Source organism: Botryllus schlosseri, chromosome 4 (assembly GCF_051294905.1).
Source record: "Botryllus schlosseri isolate E-star chromosome 4, Bs_hap1, whole genome shotgun sequence".
Lineage (NCBI taxonomy): Eukaryota > Metazoa > Chordata > Ascidiacea > Stolidobranchia > Styelidae > Botryllus > Botryllus schlosseri.
Window position 1 is genome coordinate 27312914 of NC_137239.1, and position 19305 is coordinate 27332218.

General features: G+C 40.7%; 1 protein-coding gene across 2 annotated transcripts in view; it reads right to left on the reverse strand.

The window, feature by feature from the left end:
* The window catches only part of LOC145438361 (4-galactosyl-N-acetylglucosaminide 3-alpha-L-fucosyltransferase FUT6-like), a 55536-nt gene that overhangs the window by 8343 nt on the left and 27888 nt on the right, over positions 1-19305 (reverse strand). Inside the window, exons 2-4 of one of the 2 annotated variants that reach the window (XM_080315759.1) lie at positions 7758-7933; positions 7496-7549; positions 3071-3260 (exon numbers count right to left, since the gene is read on the reverse strand). In XM_080315759.1, coding sequence (XP_080171885.1) covers positions 3071-3260; positions 7496-7549; positions 7758-7933 — 420 coding nt within the window. Of the gene's footprint in view, positions 1-3070; positions 3261-7146; positions 7232-7495; positions 7550-7757; positions 7934-19305 lie in introns of those variants that run through there. The other variant, XM_080315760.1, reaches the window with a different exon arrangement.

Below are 19305 nucleotides of genomic sequence, written 5' to 3' on the forward strand. Positions count from 1 at the left end.
GAATGTATTTGGTCCCTACCAATTTTCGCGCAATATCCTTCAGCTGATAAAGATATGTAGGCTACGTCTAAGTAGTCTACATTGGATATGTCAGATTATTATGATATCGATTGCCATAGCCCGCTTGTTGCGTAGGGCTCCAGAGACACGTCGCGCTGTTGATGGCGGGTGTCGATACTTTCTATAGTCGCTTTTATGGTAAGTGTGAACAAGGAGCATTGAGCATATGAGCATACATTACAATAAGCTTTTATTTGATCCGTATGGGTAGGACTTGGTCCGCGAATGCAGCAGGTAAAATGTTGATTGTTGAATAAAGTTTAACAGCAGGAGTGTCGAATTAAACTGGTATCGCTGTCCGGATTCAATCCGTTACTAGAAAGCTTGCGGGCCATACCTGCCAAATGATTGCAAAATGTTACCACCAAATTCATACCTTTGTTTTTCACTGGAATATATCTGATATCACTATAAACGTGACGTTGACGTTGACGTTGGAATTTGGCTTAGCATTTTTCAATCACCAAATAGTTTTTTTGAATGCCGGGGACCTTTTGCGTCAAAAGTAATACAGTGGTATCACAGATATTTGAATTATATTCATTCTGTAGCCTGTATATATATTCCTAATGTAACTTACGTAAAACGGATTTGCAGTATTTTTTTCGCATCTGTGAATAACTGAATGTCCATTGTCCATTCGGCCCAACAGAGTTTGCACTTTTTCGCCTTCTCGGAATTTGGCAAGGTCACCGACGTGGTGCTTATGGGGACCAGAGTGAAAACTCAACACTGTAGTTGTATTACTACAATATGATGTATTTACATTATCTAAATTTGCTGTCTTGAGTGAATCTTATTACTTGAAAGTGTATTTTTCTTACTAGAAATATCTCTAACAGCCGAAGGATTGCGCGAAAATTGGTAGGGACCAAATACATTCTGTGGACCCAGTTCTACCATTACAAGTCAAGGAAAGGCTGGTGTGTGCTCGCTTTTAGCGAAGCGCATAGAAAAAGTATCCACAGCACAACGCATCTCTGGAGCCCTACGCAACAAGCGGGCTAAGGCAATCGATATCATAATAATCTGACATATCCAATGTAGACCACTTAGACGTAGTCTACATATCTCTATCAGCTTAAGGACATTGCGCGAAAATTGGTAGGGACCAAATACATTCTGTGGACCCAGTTCTACCCTTAAAAGTCAAGGTAAGGCTGATAAGGCGTGCTCGCTTGTACCGAAGCAAATAGAAAAAGTATCTACAGCGCAGCGTTTCTCTGCGACGCGATTGCACATATCTATTGCCGCGACGTCAGCTGATCCCACTCTCGCTGCTCGGCCGCATCCTTGCTCTTGAGCTAGTCTCTCGTTTCGCCAGACATCATTGTTGCGTCACACTGCCAATCTACTCGACAATGAATAATTTGGGGCAGATTGTGGGGGTTCCAGGGCCATGAGTGGAATAAAATTTATATTTTCGTAATCAGTGCAGAGTCAGCTTTCGATTGATACCCGATTCATCAAATTTAATGCTCGGCAAGTCGGTCAAAAATCACCGTCAAATTGCCTGTAGCCAAATGGAAACTGTGACGTGATACAATTTCATTGAACCGTGCGATTTGCTTGTGTCGACACCATATAGGACACTATGGTTTCATTGATTGGTTGAATAAGCATCATTCGCGGACTACCTACATGTAGTGTATTTAGTGCTTGATGTTGTGTGAATGCGGGTGAAGCTCACAGCTGAGAGTCAATAAATAGTCACAAACGGAAAGCTGGATATTTCGAGCAAACTTTTGTAACAAAGCAAGTTAAATGTTTGAGATTGTCAAGGTGCATGCTCGTTTAGTATTGATTTTTTTATGTTCCCAGTGCCATGCACAGAGTGGCCCTCAGTTGAAATGCAATAAATTTCAACCAAAGATTGTATAATGAAGTGAAAATTGTTATGTATGAAAAAAGGTTCACAGTGCAGAACCTACCAAGGTTCGTTTGTGAACGTGAACCTCTAAATTTCAGAGGCTCACACACAGAACGCGAACGTGAACCTCACGTTCACACAATCCCTAGCAAATATGGCTCCTTTGAAGAAAAGGGCCTCAGACCCGGACCAAACATATCTTTAACTATAACTACATCGTTATGCGGCATTTTTACGGTCGGCTGTCTTCATCGACAGAACATCCATTCAGTACCAATGATCTATATCTACGTGCTATAACTTTTGAACCGACAGTTATGTTTCGGGTTATAACCAATTGATATCGTATACGTCGACCATATCGGTTGTGAATAGTATTGGGCCCCCATAGGGCGATCAGATCAGAGTTAGACGTAGAACTGGTGGAGGTGATGACCTTCCAAATGCAGTCCATGAAATTGTACATCAATAAGTCATGTTCATGTCACACTGATAAGACTATTGATGAGCAGAAATGACGACCCGCACCGCAGCAAGCTGCATACCTTCATTAGACCAGTGGGTCCAAACCTATTTTGGTTGTGAATCGACTTGCGGTTTGAAAAGGATCCATGAGAAGTTGCCCATTTTGTTTATGTGGACTTACGAAATACATCAGGACCCTTTTTCAATTTGGAAGCTATGGTATGTGGTTCTAAAATTTTATTTACTAACAGTTTCCGCTCAACTTTTTGAGAACACCTGGACTATAATAACCCAGTCCTATTGCTGGTCATCCTAAATTCCGATAAACAATCTCGGACACTTCATGCACGAGTTGCAGACAGGTTTAACGCGTACAATTTTGACGCGCAGAGAATGGAAAAAGTAGTGCAAAAAGTGGGAGGGAAATGGCAAATATCAGAAATTTAGGCATACTATAGCATTTCCTCCGGACGCAGTTTGGACAGTAAAGTTCCGGACATCGCCGGATGCATGGCAACCCTATCGTAGCCGGCCTGATGAATACATTGACGAAGATAGTATAGGAGGAGTAAACAGTATGTGGCATGTCTCAAGTTCTCGCGATTCAGCGATTTAAAAGCGCAATCTCGGAACATCGCTGAAATGCTAGTGTCTATGCGCGTGGCTCATACTCACCTCAAATGCGGTGGTGGTAGATCATTTGGTCGGCAAGATTTCGCGAAAAAGATCAAAGCGTCTGCTGCGGAAGCCTCCCTCCGGTCAAAAGACACCTCGCAGCCTCCATCTCCATTCGATATTTCATCGAATTTCCATCCGATACTGTGATATTGTTTCGCCCAAAATACAATCTTCGGGCGCGTCGTAGCTGTGGAATGATTCGTGATAGCAGAATATATGCATAGAATGACCCAGATGAGAGTTATGGCTTCGTCGAGATAGGTTCGTTTGCTGCTAATGCTCCTTGTCAATTTTTAATTAGTAATAATGGATTCAAGTGTTTATAGTTTGCGAGTTACTGTCTGTGTACACTAGTACAGTCATATACGATCTGCATCACTTAGTTATCTCAATCAACGAATCAGCTGTTACTGGTACTGTCCGATTGACTCTTTCAGATTTTGGTAAATAAATTTCAGAAGAATGCTGCGTTTAGCGTTGGGACCCCGGGAAATCCCGATCCCGGGACCCCGGGATTTGAAGCAATCCCGATCCCGGGATTGGTCCCGATGAAATTCCGGGATTTGTGAACAGCATCTACCAAGGCCTATGTAGCGCCATATCTCTTATTTTGGTAATAAAGCAGTGTCACTAACTCGGCTGATTGTCTAGAACAGTGGCCTCAAACACGCGGCCCGCCAGAACTGTTTTTGCGGCCCACGTCGGCGTTTTGACTTTTCAAGCATTCGACAATATTAAACTCGAAAATTTCAGATTTCGGATTTGAGAACTTGAAATTTCATTCTGAAACCACTCCAAAAACCTGAATCGCTATCACACATCAAACGTCCACTAGCTGCTAAATTATAATGCGACAGCTTTTACGATGACACGATGCATTTGTCCTCTCGCATGGTTTCTAACTGTCTATATAACTCCTTATGTCGCCAAATTATACCAAGCACAACAATATTTTTTAAAAAATATTGAAAAATATGACTTTTTCGTGGCAACCGTGAATATTACAATGATGTATTACATTTTCACAATGTGTATGGAATGCCAATCTGCAAGGTCCGACAAAAAATGTGTACTGGGAAATACATATTATACACCTATTTGATGCTGCTGCCCGTCGCGTCTTCAAAAACTACGAAATTAGCCCGCGATAAAATTGGAGTTTGGGACCCCAGATCTAAACGATGATACTCTTGATGCTCTTATGTTTTGCGTCAATTCAATATCACAAGGACTAAATGTTATTTGTATAATTTGTATGTGTATTTTACTACTTTTCTAATCCCTGGGAATCCCGGGATTGAGGAGCGAAAATCCCGGGAAATCCCGATCCCGGGATTTCAAATTTGATCCCGAAGTCCCAACCCTAGCTGCGTTTCCGTGCACTGATCAAATTATTTAACAAGGCGTGATATGAGGTGGCATAACAACCCTTTTCAAGCAATTTCATAATATCAGTAATATTTCACCGGAAACAATAAAACAAGCGTGTCGCATACGTTACCATTCAAAACCAAAGCACCTTGACACCACGATCTTAGTTACCGAAGAAATGGAATGAACTTCCCCGTCCAAACACTCGCTATTGATTGAAACCAGAGGTCACCATTAGCGAAGAGCTTCTACTTGTTCGAAATACTGAAGTAATACTCCTCTATTGGCAGTACATACTCAAGTAATACTAATTTTCCGCTAGTAGAAGTATTTTGAGATGTACTTACTCTCCGATATTTACAGTTTGCTTATTAGAAGCATTATTTTATAGAATGTAACATTCTATATAATTCTTCCAATATGCGGGCGTGAACAGGCGCTGGCCATGAAATGGGCGATTGGGGGCGCTGGCTATAAAATTGGGCTGTATAGGGCACTGAGAGCAAATGGGGGCGGTGGAGGTTTAGAACAGGGGTGGGCGTCAGCTCGCTCGCATTCAACATATGAATCCCTTCGTGGGTCGCATTATAGTATAACCGGAATTATAAGCCACGACGCAAACTTTTATTTGATTATATAGTAACCATACAGTAACCGAACACATGGAGACACAAACAATTTCAACATTGATTTGATGAACGCACGTGCCTCAGGAACATTAACGAGATTTTATAAGCTGGCCATCCTCAAATCAATTTGTCAAAATTGGCGACGAAAGTAAGTTGTTCCGATTCCTAAGAAATAATGGAAATTGATACATGTAAGCACTAAGCAGCGATGAGCTAATAGATATATGATGATTTTGCGTTTGGTCGACTTTAGAACACACAGTGCAGAGTGCTGACAGCGTCATAACCAGCATATCACTTTCAGTACGTTTCAGTAAAAGGCATACCGTGTTAAGCTTGCCTTTTCACGTACTTATGTGAGTGAGGACGACATACACGATATCATTTGCAGCTGTCTCAAACATTTAATATTACGAATGATTTTATTTTGCTCCTCATAATTTGATAAATTGTGCCTGTGATTAGGATGGCCGGAATCAAATGGTGTTTTAAATTGCCGCAACAAAAAATTTCGCTGTTGTATTGATTTAGACATCTCATTATGAATGAGTAGGGACCGAAGTTAAGAATGATTTGCATCTAATTGCGCAAAGAGGACGAATTTACAACACACCCATGAACCTTTTTTCCAAGTATAATACCGAAAGTTGGATTTCTAATCAAAAATCACAATTGTGACCGAACTAAGTCATTCCGTTTTGATGCTCTTGGATGTTTAGCAACCGAAACGTTTCAAAATACGTTGGTTTCGAGGACAGGCTTTAGCGCCAACAACAAAATTTTCAATAATAGTTTTACTGCCTTTCTCGGTGCCTTTGCGGGCCGCACAAAATGTTGTCACGGGCCGCATGCGGCCCGCGGGCTGCAGTTTGCCCACCCCTGGTTTAGAAGGTAACCGCGCGTCGTGTTGAAACGATTGATAAATAAAGCAGCTAAATACGCAGTAAAATACAAAATCGATTCAGCAAGGGTAATTTAGGGCCGTTCGTCTATTTCAGTGTTTCCCAAACTTTTTTGAGCTACCACCCCCTTGGACCGCGACTAAAGTGCCAGCGCCTCCCGACCCCCTCGTAACGTCTAAATAATAAAACGAAAGTTGTCCTGCATTTATTACAGCTAATAATGAAACGGATTATGATGGTGTATTTATTACCACAATCCTCGTCATATTCGGTTTGAGTTTCGAGAAGACCAATCTCATTCTGAAATCCCCAGTCTCCACGTCCCGTACTGTCAAGTTGATTTCTGCTGCGAATCAGAAACTTTGTCACGGCATTGAAAACACGTTCTATCAAATATGAGTGGGGAGGGGAAATGACGAAGTAGTCCGCCCGACTCCAGTGAGAGTATTTCTATTTGATTTGATTGTGTATCCAGAACGATTGATTGGGGATATTGAACTTTGGCTTGAATTCAAAATTGTTATATAGTGTAATCATGATAGGAAACGTTACATAATGGATTGATTATCGGGTAAGGCATTTCTAATTGATTTGATTCCAGGATATATTTCAACTAGAAACTCCTTACCGGATAATCAATCCATTCTGTAAAGTTTCCGATCATTAAATGATTGATGAGCTGATTAGATTGTAGGCTTGTATAGAACAGTTAAGAGTTCAATCCAAAGTTCAATATATCCAATTAATCGTTCTGGATACACAATTAAATCAAATAGAAATACTCTCACTAGAGTTGGGTTGACTTTTTCGTCGTTGTCCTTTCCCGCTTATATTTGATAGAACGTATTTTTAGTGCCGTGGCAAAGTTTCTGACTCACAGCAGAACCCAACTTGACAGTAGGCTACTGGACGTTGAGACCGGAGATTTTATTCTTATAAAAACTGAAACCCAATATGATGAGGATGACGATAATAATTATACAGCAGCTTCATCCGTCCCATTATTAGCTCTAATAAATTCAGAACAACTTTCGTTTTATCAATTAATGATGAGAGGGGGGTCGAGGAGCACTGGCGCTATATTCGTTGTCCAGAGAGGCGGCAGCTCAAAAAGTTTGGGAAACACTGAGTTTGAACGTCCTTCAATTCCAAATTTATTTGGTTCACTCACGCAGCATGATGTAGTTGTCTCCTTTGATGTTGATATCTCACACAATGCAACAAAAAGTGCTCCACAGATTCTTCTGCATTGCATTGCTGACAAAATGGAGTATCTGAACAACGGGTCTTATGCAAATGTTCATTCATTCTGCAATGACCGCTTCCTAATCCGAGTAGCATAGGCTACGAGTACTGCATTAATTCAAAACGTTCAACGCGAAATGCTATCCGAGTCGTAAGACTACAAATCTAGTACTCAGTTTGTTGCTAACATAACCCTGAACACAACTGCTAAAATATATACAGAAATCGGACGATCGCAATCAGAAAATTTATCGTTTGAAACGAGACCCTCTTACCTTGAGTATTTGTCATGTCCATAGTATTCCTTGCCGTTTCAGCCACAATCGGACCTGAACAAAAGAGGTCCCTCGATTATTATTTGAATTGCGTATCTTTCGAATTGAAGAACAAAATTCCGCTACCACGCGCAGATAGCCGTTGTGATCGGCCCAACACTCGCCGTTTCATATAGTCATCGCATCGTCATGCGGTTTGATCGAATATTACAGGGAATTCCACAAGAAATATACGCCATGCCCCCAAAATCGTGTATCTCACCGTCTTTTTTAGTAAATGGTAATGCAGTCCGGTATTGCAAAGACATCACGAAGACGAAAATGCAAAACAACGCCACAGACAATTTAATGCCGGGATTCATTCTCGCCATCTTCATGAATGGATTCTTTCTATATATATCAGTGACTCGTAAACTATGTTCCGCCATAGATTTTAAACTGAAAAATAATTGTAGAAATATTTAAAATAAGGCATGTAGCCTATATAAGCATTGCTTCGAGATCTGATAACCAAGCACAGGTGACAACGAAACCGATCAAGGTTTTTCCGATAGAGTTGGGAAATCGCCCCGACCAGATCTGTACAATCTACCCATTTAGTTAGTTTTCATTCAACTAGCTAGCGGATTTTTGATTAGTCCTAGTTCTAGCTGCGGATTTCAGAAAGTCAGTAATTCTAGTTTTAGTTGCGGATTTTGAAAAGTCAACAGCTCTTGTTTTAGTTCTAGTTGCGCATTTTGAAAAGTCAGTGGTTCTAGTTGTGGATTTCAGAAAGTCAGTAATTATAGTTTTAGTTCTAGTCGAAATTTCTAGTTTTATTTTTATTTTTCAGAAAGTCAGTTATTATAGTTTTAGTTCTAGTCGAAATTTCTAGTTTTATTTTTCAGAAAGTCAGTAAGTCTAGTAGGGGATTTTGAAAAGTCAGTTCTAGTGGCGTATTTCGAAGTCAGTAATTCATTTTGAAGCCAGTATTTCTGGTTGTAGTCAGTAACGGAGTACTTCAAGCCGATTTTGCCTACTCCCACTACTTCGTGTAGTGGTCATGATCGTATAACACTTCTACTTCTACTTGTGTACTGACAGTGACCGCTTTGAATATCCCTACATTTATTACACTACTATTTCTTACTGATATATGAATGAACTGCGCACCAGTAGAGTGTTGAAAGAACAGATCCATCATAACAGCATTTTCACACAAAACAAACAACAAATGAATGTCCATTGCCAATCAGTATGACTTCTGCTGCTCCCTTTCATCAACAAACAAACAAGCTCGAGGCTTCACCCTGAAAATTGAGGCGCCACCGTGTCATTCGGTGCCATACAAATTGCTTAATTGCAAAGAAGCAAGATAGCATCAGCCACCAAAATAATCACAAATCGACCACTGATCACGAAGAATTGTCTACAACCAATGGCGGCCAAAACGGGCGTGTCATCACAAATCATGTGTATGAGTTTAGTGTGTGTGTGGTGCTGGTGACCTCTAGGGATTCCCTGAGACTGTCTCACAGAACCTCTGGGATTCCCGGTAACATCAGTCATGAGCCACTGATCTATTTAGTTGTGCTTTCGTCGCGAATTTTTATAGGTCGTTAGTTCTACGTCTATAGTTGTAGTTGCGAGTTTTTAAAAGTGAGTATGTCTGAGTCTTTACTATATATGCTCCGAATCCTATTCACTGCAAATCCAATCAAAACTATATTACCATACGTGTCTTCATAACCACGTTAACATGGCTCTTTTGCTTTAACTGCAAGAAAAAGCTATAAACGAAAATTGGAATTGAAATCCATTCCAATTGCTTGTAGAACACCTTCCAAAGTTGCAAAAAGGGTCCCTTCCGTTGCTTGAGCAACGGGTAGCAATCCTAGATACCCCACATCAATGTCATTGCGACTGCCATCGAAAGAAATCACCAACACGCACACACGTTTCTCAGATGACAGATCTGTACATTCATCGCATATCAATGAATACCGTTTGCCTTGGATTTTTGCCACAAACTCTTCAAGAATTGATTTTGCAATCACGTTTTTTATTATCTTAAAACATTTTGTTCTGTGAAGTTTCATTTGCTGCAACTTACTGCCTGAGCCATGTCTTTTGGTGATGTCACTCATGTGATCTATTGCAGATATTGAACAGTGACCACAACTGTTTCTTTACTTCATCGGGCAGAGAGAGAGATATGATATTCTTTTTTCCTTATCTAGATGCTTTGACGACGGAGATGCGATAAAACCTTAAGGTCACCTAGTCTGCACACCCGTTTTTCCTCCGCCATGCTATTCGTGGATAGCTGCGGATACCAGTTTTCGAGTCTTTGGTCGGACCGAGCCATGCATCTAACTCACGACCTACTGATCAAGAAGCCGGACGTATCATCATTAAACTATCTCACTCATAGGCGTATCAACTGATTGGCTGTAAAATTGGCTGGACAAGTGTTCATGATCGCATTGACACGCTGAAATGCTCGGAAGAAGTTTTATTGCAAGTAATTGCGTGCAGTCGATTCGCAAAGTGTTTCCGACAGATTACAAAACCATCGTTGGATTTCGCGATCCAAGAGGGTAGGTACTGCTTTATCCATTGGTCACGAAATTTTCTTCGTTCATCGTAGAAACCCTTCCACTTTGGTTTTGGCGGCATCGGTATCAAAGACATGGTGGTACATATATGAAACTGTGCAGATAAAAACGGAGTAATAAGGTAAAACAGTCCGAGGATGACACAAGTCTTGTAAATAATCCAGCAATGGACAACAACAAACCCGGACGGACATACTTGGTCATCCTCCTTAGTCTAATGCCAAACCCTGACATAATCTCTAACAAAACTTATTCGCTGACCTAACCACTAACCTGATTCAGTAGCAGGAATCGCCAAAATATATCCGTTCATACCTAAATATAACACAGCCTACAAAGAATATGAGGCTGCTCTGAAATGAACCAGCGGCTGCGCAAGGATCATGCTGCGACTTCGGGCTGTGTGACGAAATAGAGGACGATGGAAAGCACTGTGATGGCAATAAACCGCTCAATGATGACAGATGCCAGCTAGTGCTAATCCTAATCAGACATGGGGTGATTACTTTATGAATGTAATCGATTGCGATTACGATTACTTCGGAATCACGCGATTACGATTACGATTACGATTACAGCAAAATCAGGAAGTAGTCGATTACGATTACGATTACATTGAAAAAGTAATCACGATTACTCACGATTACATTTGTTTTGCTTAGGACTATAATCTTAAATGATATATTGGAAGACAATACAAGGATTGCGATGAAAAGGCCTAATGAGATATCAACTTTCTTCATACATCATGCGTCATTTTTTTATTACGTCATAATATACCAATTGCCCAACTTTATAGTGGATGATTTATCGCATCCAACGATTTGCATTATTGCCAGGTCTTTACCTGCCGCACCCCAAATTCCTTAATAGGGTGGAGAGCGTGTTCGAAGGGGACTCAAAAGTATTTCGTAAACCAGCATAAATTATAGAGTATTTTCGAGAATTTAATTAATTCTTGAAAATGTTCTTCGAGCTTTGCTATTCTAATGTCTCTAGTACAGGGGTCACCAACGCGGACCAAATGAGTCGCCCGCGGTCGCTGTAGTGGTGGTGGCTTTTGGGGTGGGCGAGGTGGGCAGTCGCCGGGGGCCCCCCTGGTCGAAGGGCTCCCCTATTTCGATTATGCGCTTTTTTCATGGATAATAACGAATAAACATGGAAATCCGTGTAAAGCAAGAATAGGATTCCGTACAAATGTGTCAATCATCATCAAATCTCTGCATTAGTTAGAAAAGTACCATATCCCGATAATCATCACGTCTCTGCATGCGGTAGAATTACTTAGTTTTAATGTAGTCTATCCTTGTACACATGAAAAAATAGACATGGCCGAATCCAGCACCTGGCCAAAACTTGATAGACTGATAATAATAACAGATGCGAAAGGGGGGTTTGGGTGGCGAAGCCCCCCCATAAGTTACGGATAGATACTTATAGGGGCCCCCCAGTAAGTCTCTCGCAGCCCCCCCCCCCCCGTTCGTATGGCCACCACTGCGCTGTAGCAAATATCCAAATGAGAGATTTGAAAGTTGAAGCTAGTTTCATATGAGCAGCAGTTGAACATGGGTCGGCCGACCCCGAGGAACATACTAACGCAGTCGATCGGGGCATTGCTTGTCTTCGCCCACACGGTGGCTCAACGGGAATCTACAGTTAATATTCCCGAGTCTCGACGCGGAGATTGGCGCTTCTGCGCGCACTGCAGCAACGCAACTGAGCTTGGAGGAGCTGGTTCGAGTCCCTGCGAGTGAGCGTTTTTTGTTCTTGGTAAGGGGAGTACGTGGTAACCCGTCGGTCGTCGCAATAATCAGTACAGACTACACAAGAAGTAGCTTTTTGTTTCAAAACAGTTGGTGACCCCTGCTCTAGTAGATAGCTGGGTTTGAAATGCATACCTCTTCCCCTCAAGAAAAAACATACATAGGCTATTTTATGGGAACAGGCATTTCGGAGCCGGTCATTACCGCGCCACGATCCCACAACACACCAAAAGACATATGCAGTTTCGGCCAACACGCAACTCCACGGGATGTGATACCAAAGAAATACCTTGGCCGAAACTTGGGGTATTCGTCCATCGTCAATAACCGCGCTGGATGGGCGTGACTAATAACTCCTGTCCTTCCAATCTGGGCACACAATGCAAATGTCACCCGGCGCATCCACAAAGGAATAAATAGCCACGACAATTTGCGTGCGCGTCTCACAAGATATTCTTTTAGTTTGCTACGCTTGGGCGAGTACAATATCTTTTGATTATACAACGGCTGGAGGTCGCGAATTAACAACATACAGTAATTATAACAACATACCAGATGCTATGAATATGAATTACGTGCCCCAGCTTTACAGGTAAATCTGACACTCGGGGCTCAGAGAGGTTATAAATGAATAGTAAGATAATGCAATTACCAATATTATTGACGAAATTCAGTTTTGAAAATTGACCAACGGTTGGACAGGGGAATTGCTGTTTTGGCTGAATTGCTGATTCTAGCTACAACGCACGCTAACATGTCAGGCTATATAAGCGGATGGTTATGGCGGTAGGTCCAAATGCTAAGTAAAGAACTGTGAAATAACGATTGACGCCCGTTTCAAGTGGTTATATGAGAATAAGATAGAGTTAACATAAAAATTCTGCCTTCAACTTAATACATATACAGCGAGTTGCTGTCACGAGAAACGGCTAAGCACGGCTCGGTTATGATATATATCAGCAGCTGTTTACTTGTAATGCTTCGTTGTGGAAACTGCAGTGTTTTATTCGACGAGTACAAAATTCCGAATCTTCGTCAGGTTCACGTGCGTACGTAGGCCTCCTGCTCGCCAAGCAGCAATGGTAAACTGCGTTTAACTAAGCACAACCAAACATCAATACATAAGTTACTATTTGAAACTATAGGCAGAGTGGTGATCAATATCCTGCTGCGAGGTAGCGGCTTCTGTAGTGTATTGTGTATATAGTGTATAACCTGATATACACCACGGGAGGTGTTCTTACAATCACACTACAATGTCCATCGCATGTATGTTTACTATGTGTGGATACTTCTTACGCAATGACGAGCGGAGCTAATACTACTTCTGACGTAATAATGAGTCAGTGGCGTTTGAAAACAGATGTTTGTGCTATCGCTAACGTGGTATATATTATCTCATTCTTGTTCACGAATATTCAGTTTATGTCATAGTCCTTGTACAAACAAAAAGTAATCGTTCTTTCACAAAAAAATCGATTAGATATGGGAAGTAGTCGATTACGATTACGATTACTTCGGATTTTTTTCGAATGTAATCGATTGTGATTACGATTACTTCAAAATGCTGTAATCGTCGTAATCGATTACGATTACTAATCGCGATTACCCCATGTCTGATCCTAATACATGTATCCAAGGATAGAACGAGAAGTAAAGATGAGCGATTCGACTTTACATCTGTTTCAATCATTAAATAATTTGATAGTAAAATGCAACCAACGCGTCAAACGTATTTTTTCATTGCCGACTGATCTTTGAATGAGCCACACTGATCGAAAGTAAGATCTTTGGCAAGGTTCTGTATGGATAACTATAGATAACTAAGGTAGGCTTACCATACGTCCTCTTTTAAGAGGATTTGTCCTCTTTTTTGACTTTCTTGAAAGTGTCCTCGGAGGACGCCCTTTTGTCCTCTTTTTTGAGATTTTGTCCTCTTTTTTGAAAATTTAGGTCAGATTTAGAGGTAATTGCGAGTGATATGCCGCAAATTAGCGCAGAAGTGAAGCTCCGGCGGGTATTTCGGAGGGAAAAGTGGTGATTTCAGCTCTGAGCGAGAAGTGAAGACCTTTTTTTTTTTTTTTTTTTTTTTTTTAGTCAACCGATCATGAAGTGGGAAAAATTTACCGGTTTTTGAGAATTCTTCTACAGTTTTGCATGTCTGAAATTTCTGAAAAAGTGTCCTCTTTTTTCATTTCCGAAATATGGTAAGCCTAAACTAAGGTAAACCAAGTTTAAGCGAATGAGAAATTGATCACACTCCGACTCATTCTTGAATATGAACTTAAACTCGCTTCACCCGGCCTTGCAATTCACAATTGAAAAAGAACGCAATAACTCACTATCATTTCTGAACGTTTTAGTGGAAAAGCGCAATACCAACAAATTTGAAACGTCTGTCTTCAGGAAACCGACATTCACAGGCCAATACCTTCGCTGGAATTCATTTAGTCCTCGACGCAGAAAAATTAACCTCATAGGCACCCTCGTGCATAGAGCGTTGATGATATGTTCGGGTAACAAACTGAGTTTAGAACTTGACAACATCCGAAAAATCTTATACTTGATAACGGTTACCCTGAACACGTCATCAGCTGCGGCATAGAGAGGAAATTAACGCAATTCAACGCAGAAAAACCAACAGAGCCCACCGAACGAACAATAAAAGATGTTTATATCAATCTACCTTGGATTGGCCCCATTTCCACCCTCTTTGAAAAACAATTGATTTCTGCGGTCAGTAAGTGTTACGACACAGTCAAAACCAATGTGATTTTTACAACAACACAACTGCTCCCTTCAACACGCAAAGACGTTCTCCCTGCACTTCAACAAAGTATGTAGTATGTAGTGTATGTAGTGTAAGTGCCACTGTGATTGTGGCTACGTGGGAAGAACGTCAAAACGTCTACACCAGTGGTTCTTAACCTAGCCACCAGCGCCCCCCAAAGGGCGCTGGCGATTTTGAAGGGGGCGAAAATGCTCATGGGGCGATACGGGGGCGCTGGGCTCCGGGGGGCGATGAGGGGGCGCTGAAGAAAATTGGCTTCGCAGTAGATGATGTGGTAGTAGGACATATCCTTAAGGAGTATTCAGAACAAATTAACATCACAGAAAACATGTCAAATCCCGACATTTTTGTTACATATGCTTTCGCGAATGTACTGGGTTAATATAATTCATATAAAACAAATTGCGCATACTTTTAGATCGCCAATTTCCCCTTATTTAAAACACTGCCGTCACGCTTGCTAGGGTTATTTTCAACAAAATGTTTCGAATTAGTTATTATATTCCACAACGCACAGCGTGTGAAAATCGAAGAAGGAGGCACTGTATATCACTTTTGATTGAGAGTGAGAGCTCCCAGTACATAACATAAGTTTTGAAGCTTTGTGCACGAAATGAATAACTAAATATACTTGTATTTGAGAGCTACAAAATTAAATCGTCAGAATATTTCTTCATCGTATCATAAAGGATGATATTAGCTCGTGTTGTGGTTCACAACCTCACATGAACGTTATATAATATGAATTGCTTTGTTCGGAATACATTCATGTTAAAATTATTGACTGGGTAGGCCTACAGTACTAAATTCAATGTGAGCAGACCAGATATATGCATCCCATTCTCAGTTGACTTACTTATAGTTACACAAAGCACTAAGACAAAATCCGAACCACAGGGTATATGAAACCGTACCTGATTGTTGTTTTAACAACCTCGATTAGACCCTGAATATACCAATTATTACATATTATTATATGGTTTATTATAGTCGAATGGTCCTCGAGCGCGACTTAAGCGCGAAATATTTCCAATACCAAAGTTCGTCAAAAAAATCGTCAGCAAGAAAGCCTTAGCCGAAGAGGATTGCCCTTATATTGAGCGTAAACTTCGATGTATATAAGTCTAATAGTCCATATGTGATTAAATCGCTCGTCCCGAATTATCATGTCGTCGCAATCTGCACCCCACAGGACAAATAACATCCCTCACAAAAATTATTTGCCGGTGACGAAATACAAATTTTGAATCGTGTGCTAACTTTAGTTCAATACGTTTATGCGTTTCAATATCGTTTGACTATATAGCGGACAAGAGGTAACAAAATAACATGTAACGATTTAATTGTACCAACGGGCACGCCCGAATATGTTCAAATATTAATTACGTGGCATTCATTTTCCTATACTACAACTCACTCAGCGCTACTGGTAAATCTGATTACGTGGGCTGAGAGGATAAAAATTTTATAGTGTCATATATATGCATTATGCAATTACAACCTATTTTATTCATGCATTATAGAAAACTTTGGCTCCTAGGGCGAACAGGCCACATAAACTTTGCTGACCATCGAAATCACGCGACGGGGTTCTTGGGGGCGAAGCCCACACAGATTTGGTCTATCACGCTATGGGTGACCAAGATAATCGGTCTATCACGCTATGGGTGACCAAGATAATCATTTGTTTAGAGGGGCTGACGTAGTGCTGTTACGGCCCTCCCCTGACCCATTGTCTTTATTACAGTCCTTACAATATGAGGTGGGAGGCGCTGGAGCACGATAATTTTTTTAAGGGGGCGCTGGAGGAAAAGAGGTTAAGAACCACTGGTCTACAGGAACGCATAAACCAACATGTCCTCAGATTCATCAGAACACGTGCAATCGTGCATCTCGCTCGGTGAAAAGCTCACCCTTAACTCATCCGCTTAAGATTGATGCTGATCGATCAAAGGCCATTAATTCTGCCGTCGGCAAACATCTGTTAGATAATCCGATTTTTGCGAATAATCATCGAGACGACCGATTTCGAATCGTTGAGCGACGCCGTTCACAATTCCATTTGTGTGCCTTGGAGTCGATTTTTATCTAAATACACCAACCAAAACTATGTCAACAAAAGGAGTTCGTGTACCACCTAAAAATAGTACATTGAACGCTCTCTCTTTCACGAAATTTCATGCTGGTGACGTCATATTTTGTGATACGATTGTTGATATACAATGTTCTTTCCAATTCTCTACTAGTTGCTGACGATTACCCCTGACGAGTGTCAGCCGAAAATATTCGGGCTCATCTCAATATGAATATACTATTCAATAACCTACTGATGACATCATGTAGTTCTATGTAAGACACATCCATCTCAAAGAATTGTGGCATGACCACTGCCCAGTGCCCAGCCAAAGCAGTGAAGTTGGTTGTTCCCTGATTGCAGGTCAATGCTTATCCTGAATAAATAAATCCTTCATAAGTGCAGTCATTTCTCGAGCTACTTCTGGTTACTTACACTGACACTTATTTTATATTTTTCATCACTGGCATACCATTACCTGACGCACTATTGCACCAATGACTAACAAATTCACCTCAATCTCGGTGCCAGACCTCAGTCTTCATCCTCTTCAAATTGTACAATCAACCTGTACTTTTTTCGTAAATTATCCGTTACATAGCTTGAATTTAGGAATAAAGATTCCGCTGTAGCACGCGCACAGCCGTTGAGTTCGGTCAAACATTCGTCATACTACATATTCGCCACATCCTCATGGTGTTGCACATAGGATTGTTCAAAAATAACACTTTCACACTTTTGCAGATATTAGATAAAACTGTTAGGTAGACTAACAAAATATTGCACACTAAATTGGAGTCTATTCCAGTTAGTATATGTGAAGATGTAGAACAGTGACTCCCAAACTGTGTGCTGCGGCACATTTGTGTGCCGCCACAGACAGATTGTCAGGTGTCCCGCGAATATTTTCGTAATTTTGAAAATAACTTCATAAATATATAAATCAAGGAACGCATTCGAGGATATAAGACTTACGCTCTAACTCAGTGGTTCCCAACCTTTTTCGACTCATCGCCCCTTTATCAAGCTCGTCACAAATTTTCTCTCCCAATATTAACGGATTCGAAAAAGAGGACATAGACATACGGGTAATTTATTCAAATAACTCTGATCGCAGATGAATTGACTAAAGAAAGGTCATTTGTCCAAGTAGGTGCTCAGAAAACCGGTTTCCGCATCTACTTACGTTGATTTGACCATTTTTAGTCAACTTTCGCGTCATATGCAGAATATGCAGTTTTGACGTGCATTTTTTGGCCGTTGTAATTAAATAAGGGGAGATGTGGTACAGATGAGACACGGAGACCGAAAATATTTGAATCTTTTCTATGATAATCCCATGATTATATACTGCGTGAATTTGTCTACAATTGCAAGCTGGCAGAATCTTTCCTCACATGCTAAAAACTTCGACTCGCATGAGTTATATGGGGTCTCTGACAGATGTTTTTTGTTTTGTAAAATAAATTTCGATCGACGAATTCATTTTTATTTGAAATATTCACAGGATGTTCTAACATTTTCGCCCCCCCCCCCCCAGTCGCCCCTTTGGTGTTTTCGCCCCCTTGTTCTCAAAATCGCCACCTGGGGGCGATGTCGCCCATGTTCGGAACCAATGACTGCTTCGTAGCTGATAAATAAGCAAATGTGATGATGTGACTTGGCCATTACAATGGAACCAATCATGGCATTGCCGATGACCAGGCTAAGTTTTACGTCATAATACGACTGCTATGTGTCGGAGATTCGTTTTAGGCGCTTTTGTCTTATGAAGCATCTCGTAAACACAAAATTACTCCCAAAACCTGTTGTCATCACTTTGTGTTGCAATTAGGGTTGCATTTAAAACAAACGGCGTTTTAAACCACTTTGTTTAAAACCTGCTGTATACAGTGTTTTAAACAAAGGCGTTTCAAAAATTATATTTTTCAAGTTGTAAAATTATGCCATAGTTGCGTAAATACTTTCCAAAAAACATGTTGTATGAGCATACGGACAATTACCGCCTGATATAGCTGACGTATATCTATGTGGGATGGTTGCACGTGCACACCCTCAAAATAGTCGGTTCAACAGCAATAGTACAGATATTTCGTCAAAGGAGCTATATTTACCCTATATTTTCAATTGCCAATGTTAATCCACGATGACGTCACAATTGCATATTCGTGACGTCATGGTTTGAAACATGTTTGTTTAAAATTGATTTTTGTTTTAAATGCAACCCTAATTGCATTTGCATCATTATACATCTCAAAATTTGTTGTTTACAACTTTAGATTGGTAGTTGGTCGATTGGAAGCAACGAATCGTGCAATCTTTCTGCACAAGGACAGCTCATTGAGATATACGAAATGTCATGTTTCTTAAAACGATGTTTCCACGGAAATGGATGAGTTATGGCTGTCTCATTTCGAATCCTATATCATGATAGGTACAAAACAATCCAAGTTCTATTGGTATTTGCATCTCGGTGACCATACTTATTTTGACTGATATTAAAAGCTGTGCTCGAGAGAGACTGCTTGGAATTGACGACGAAATACGCGTATGATGTCAACAATCCAATATACAACCTCGTTTCA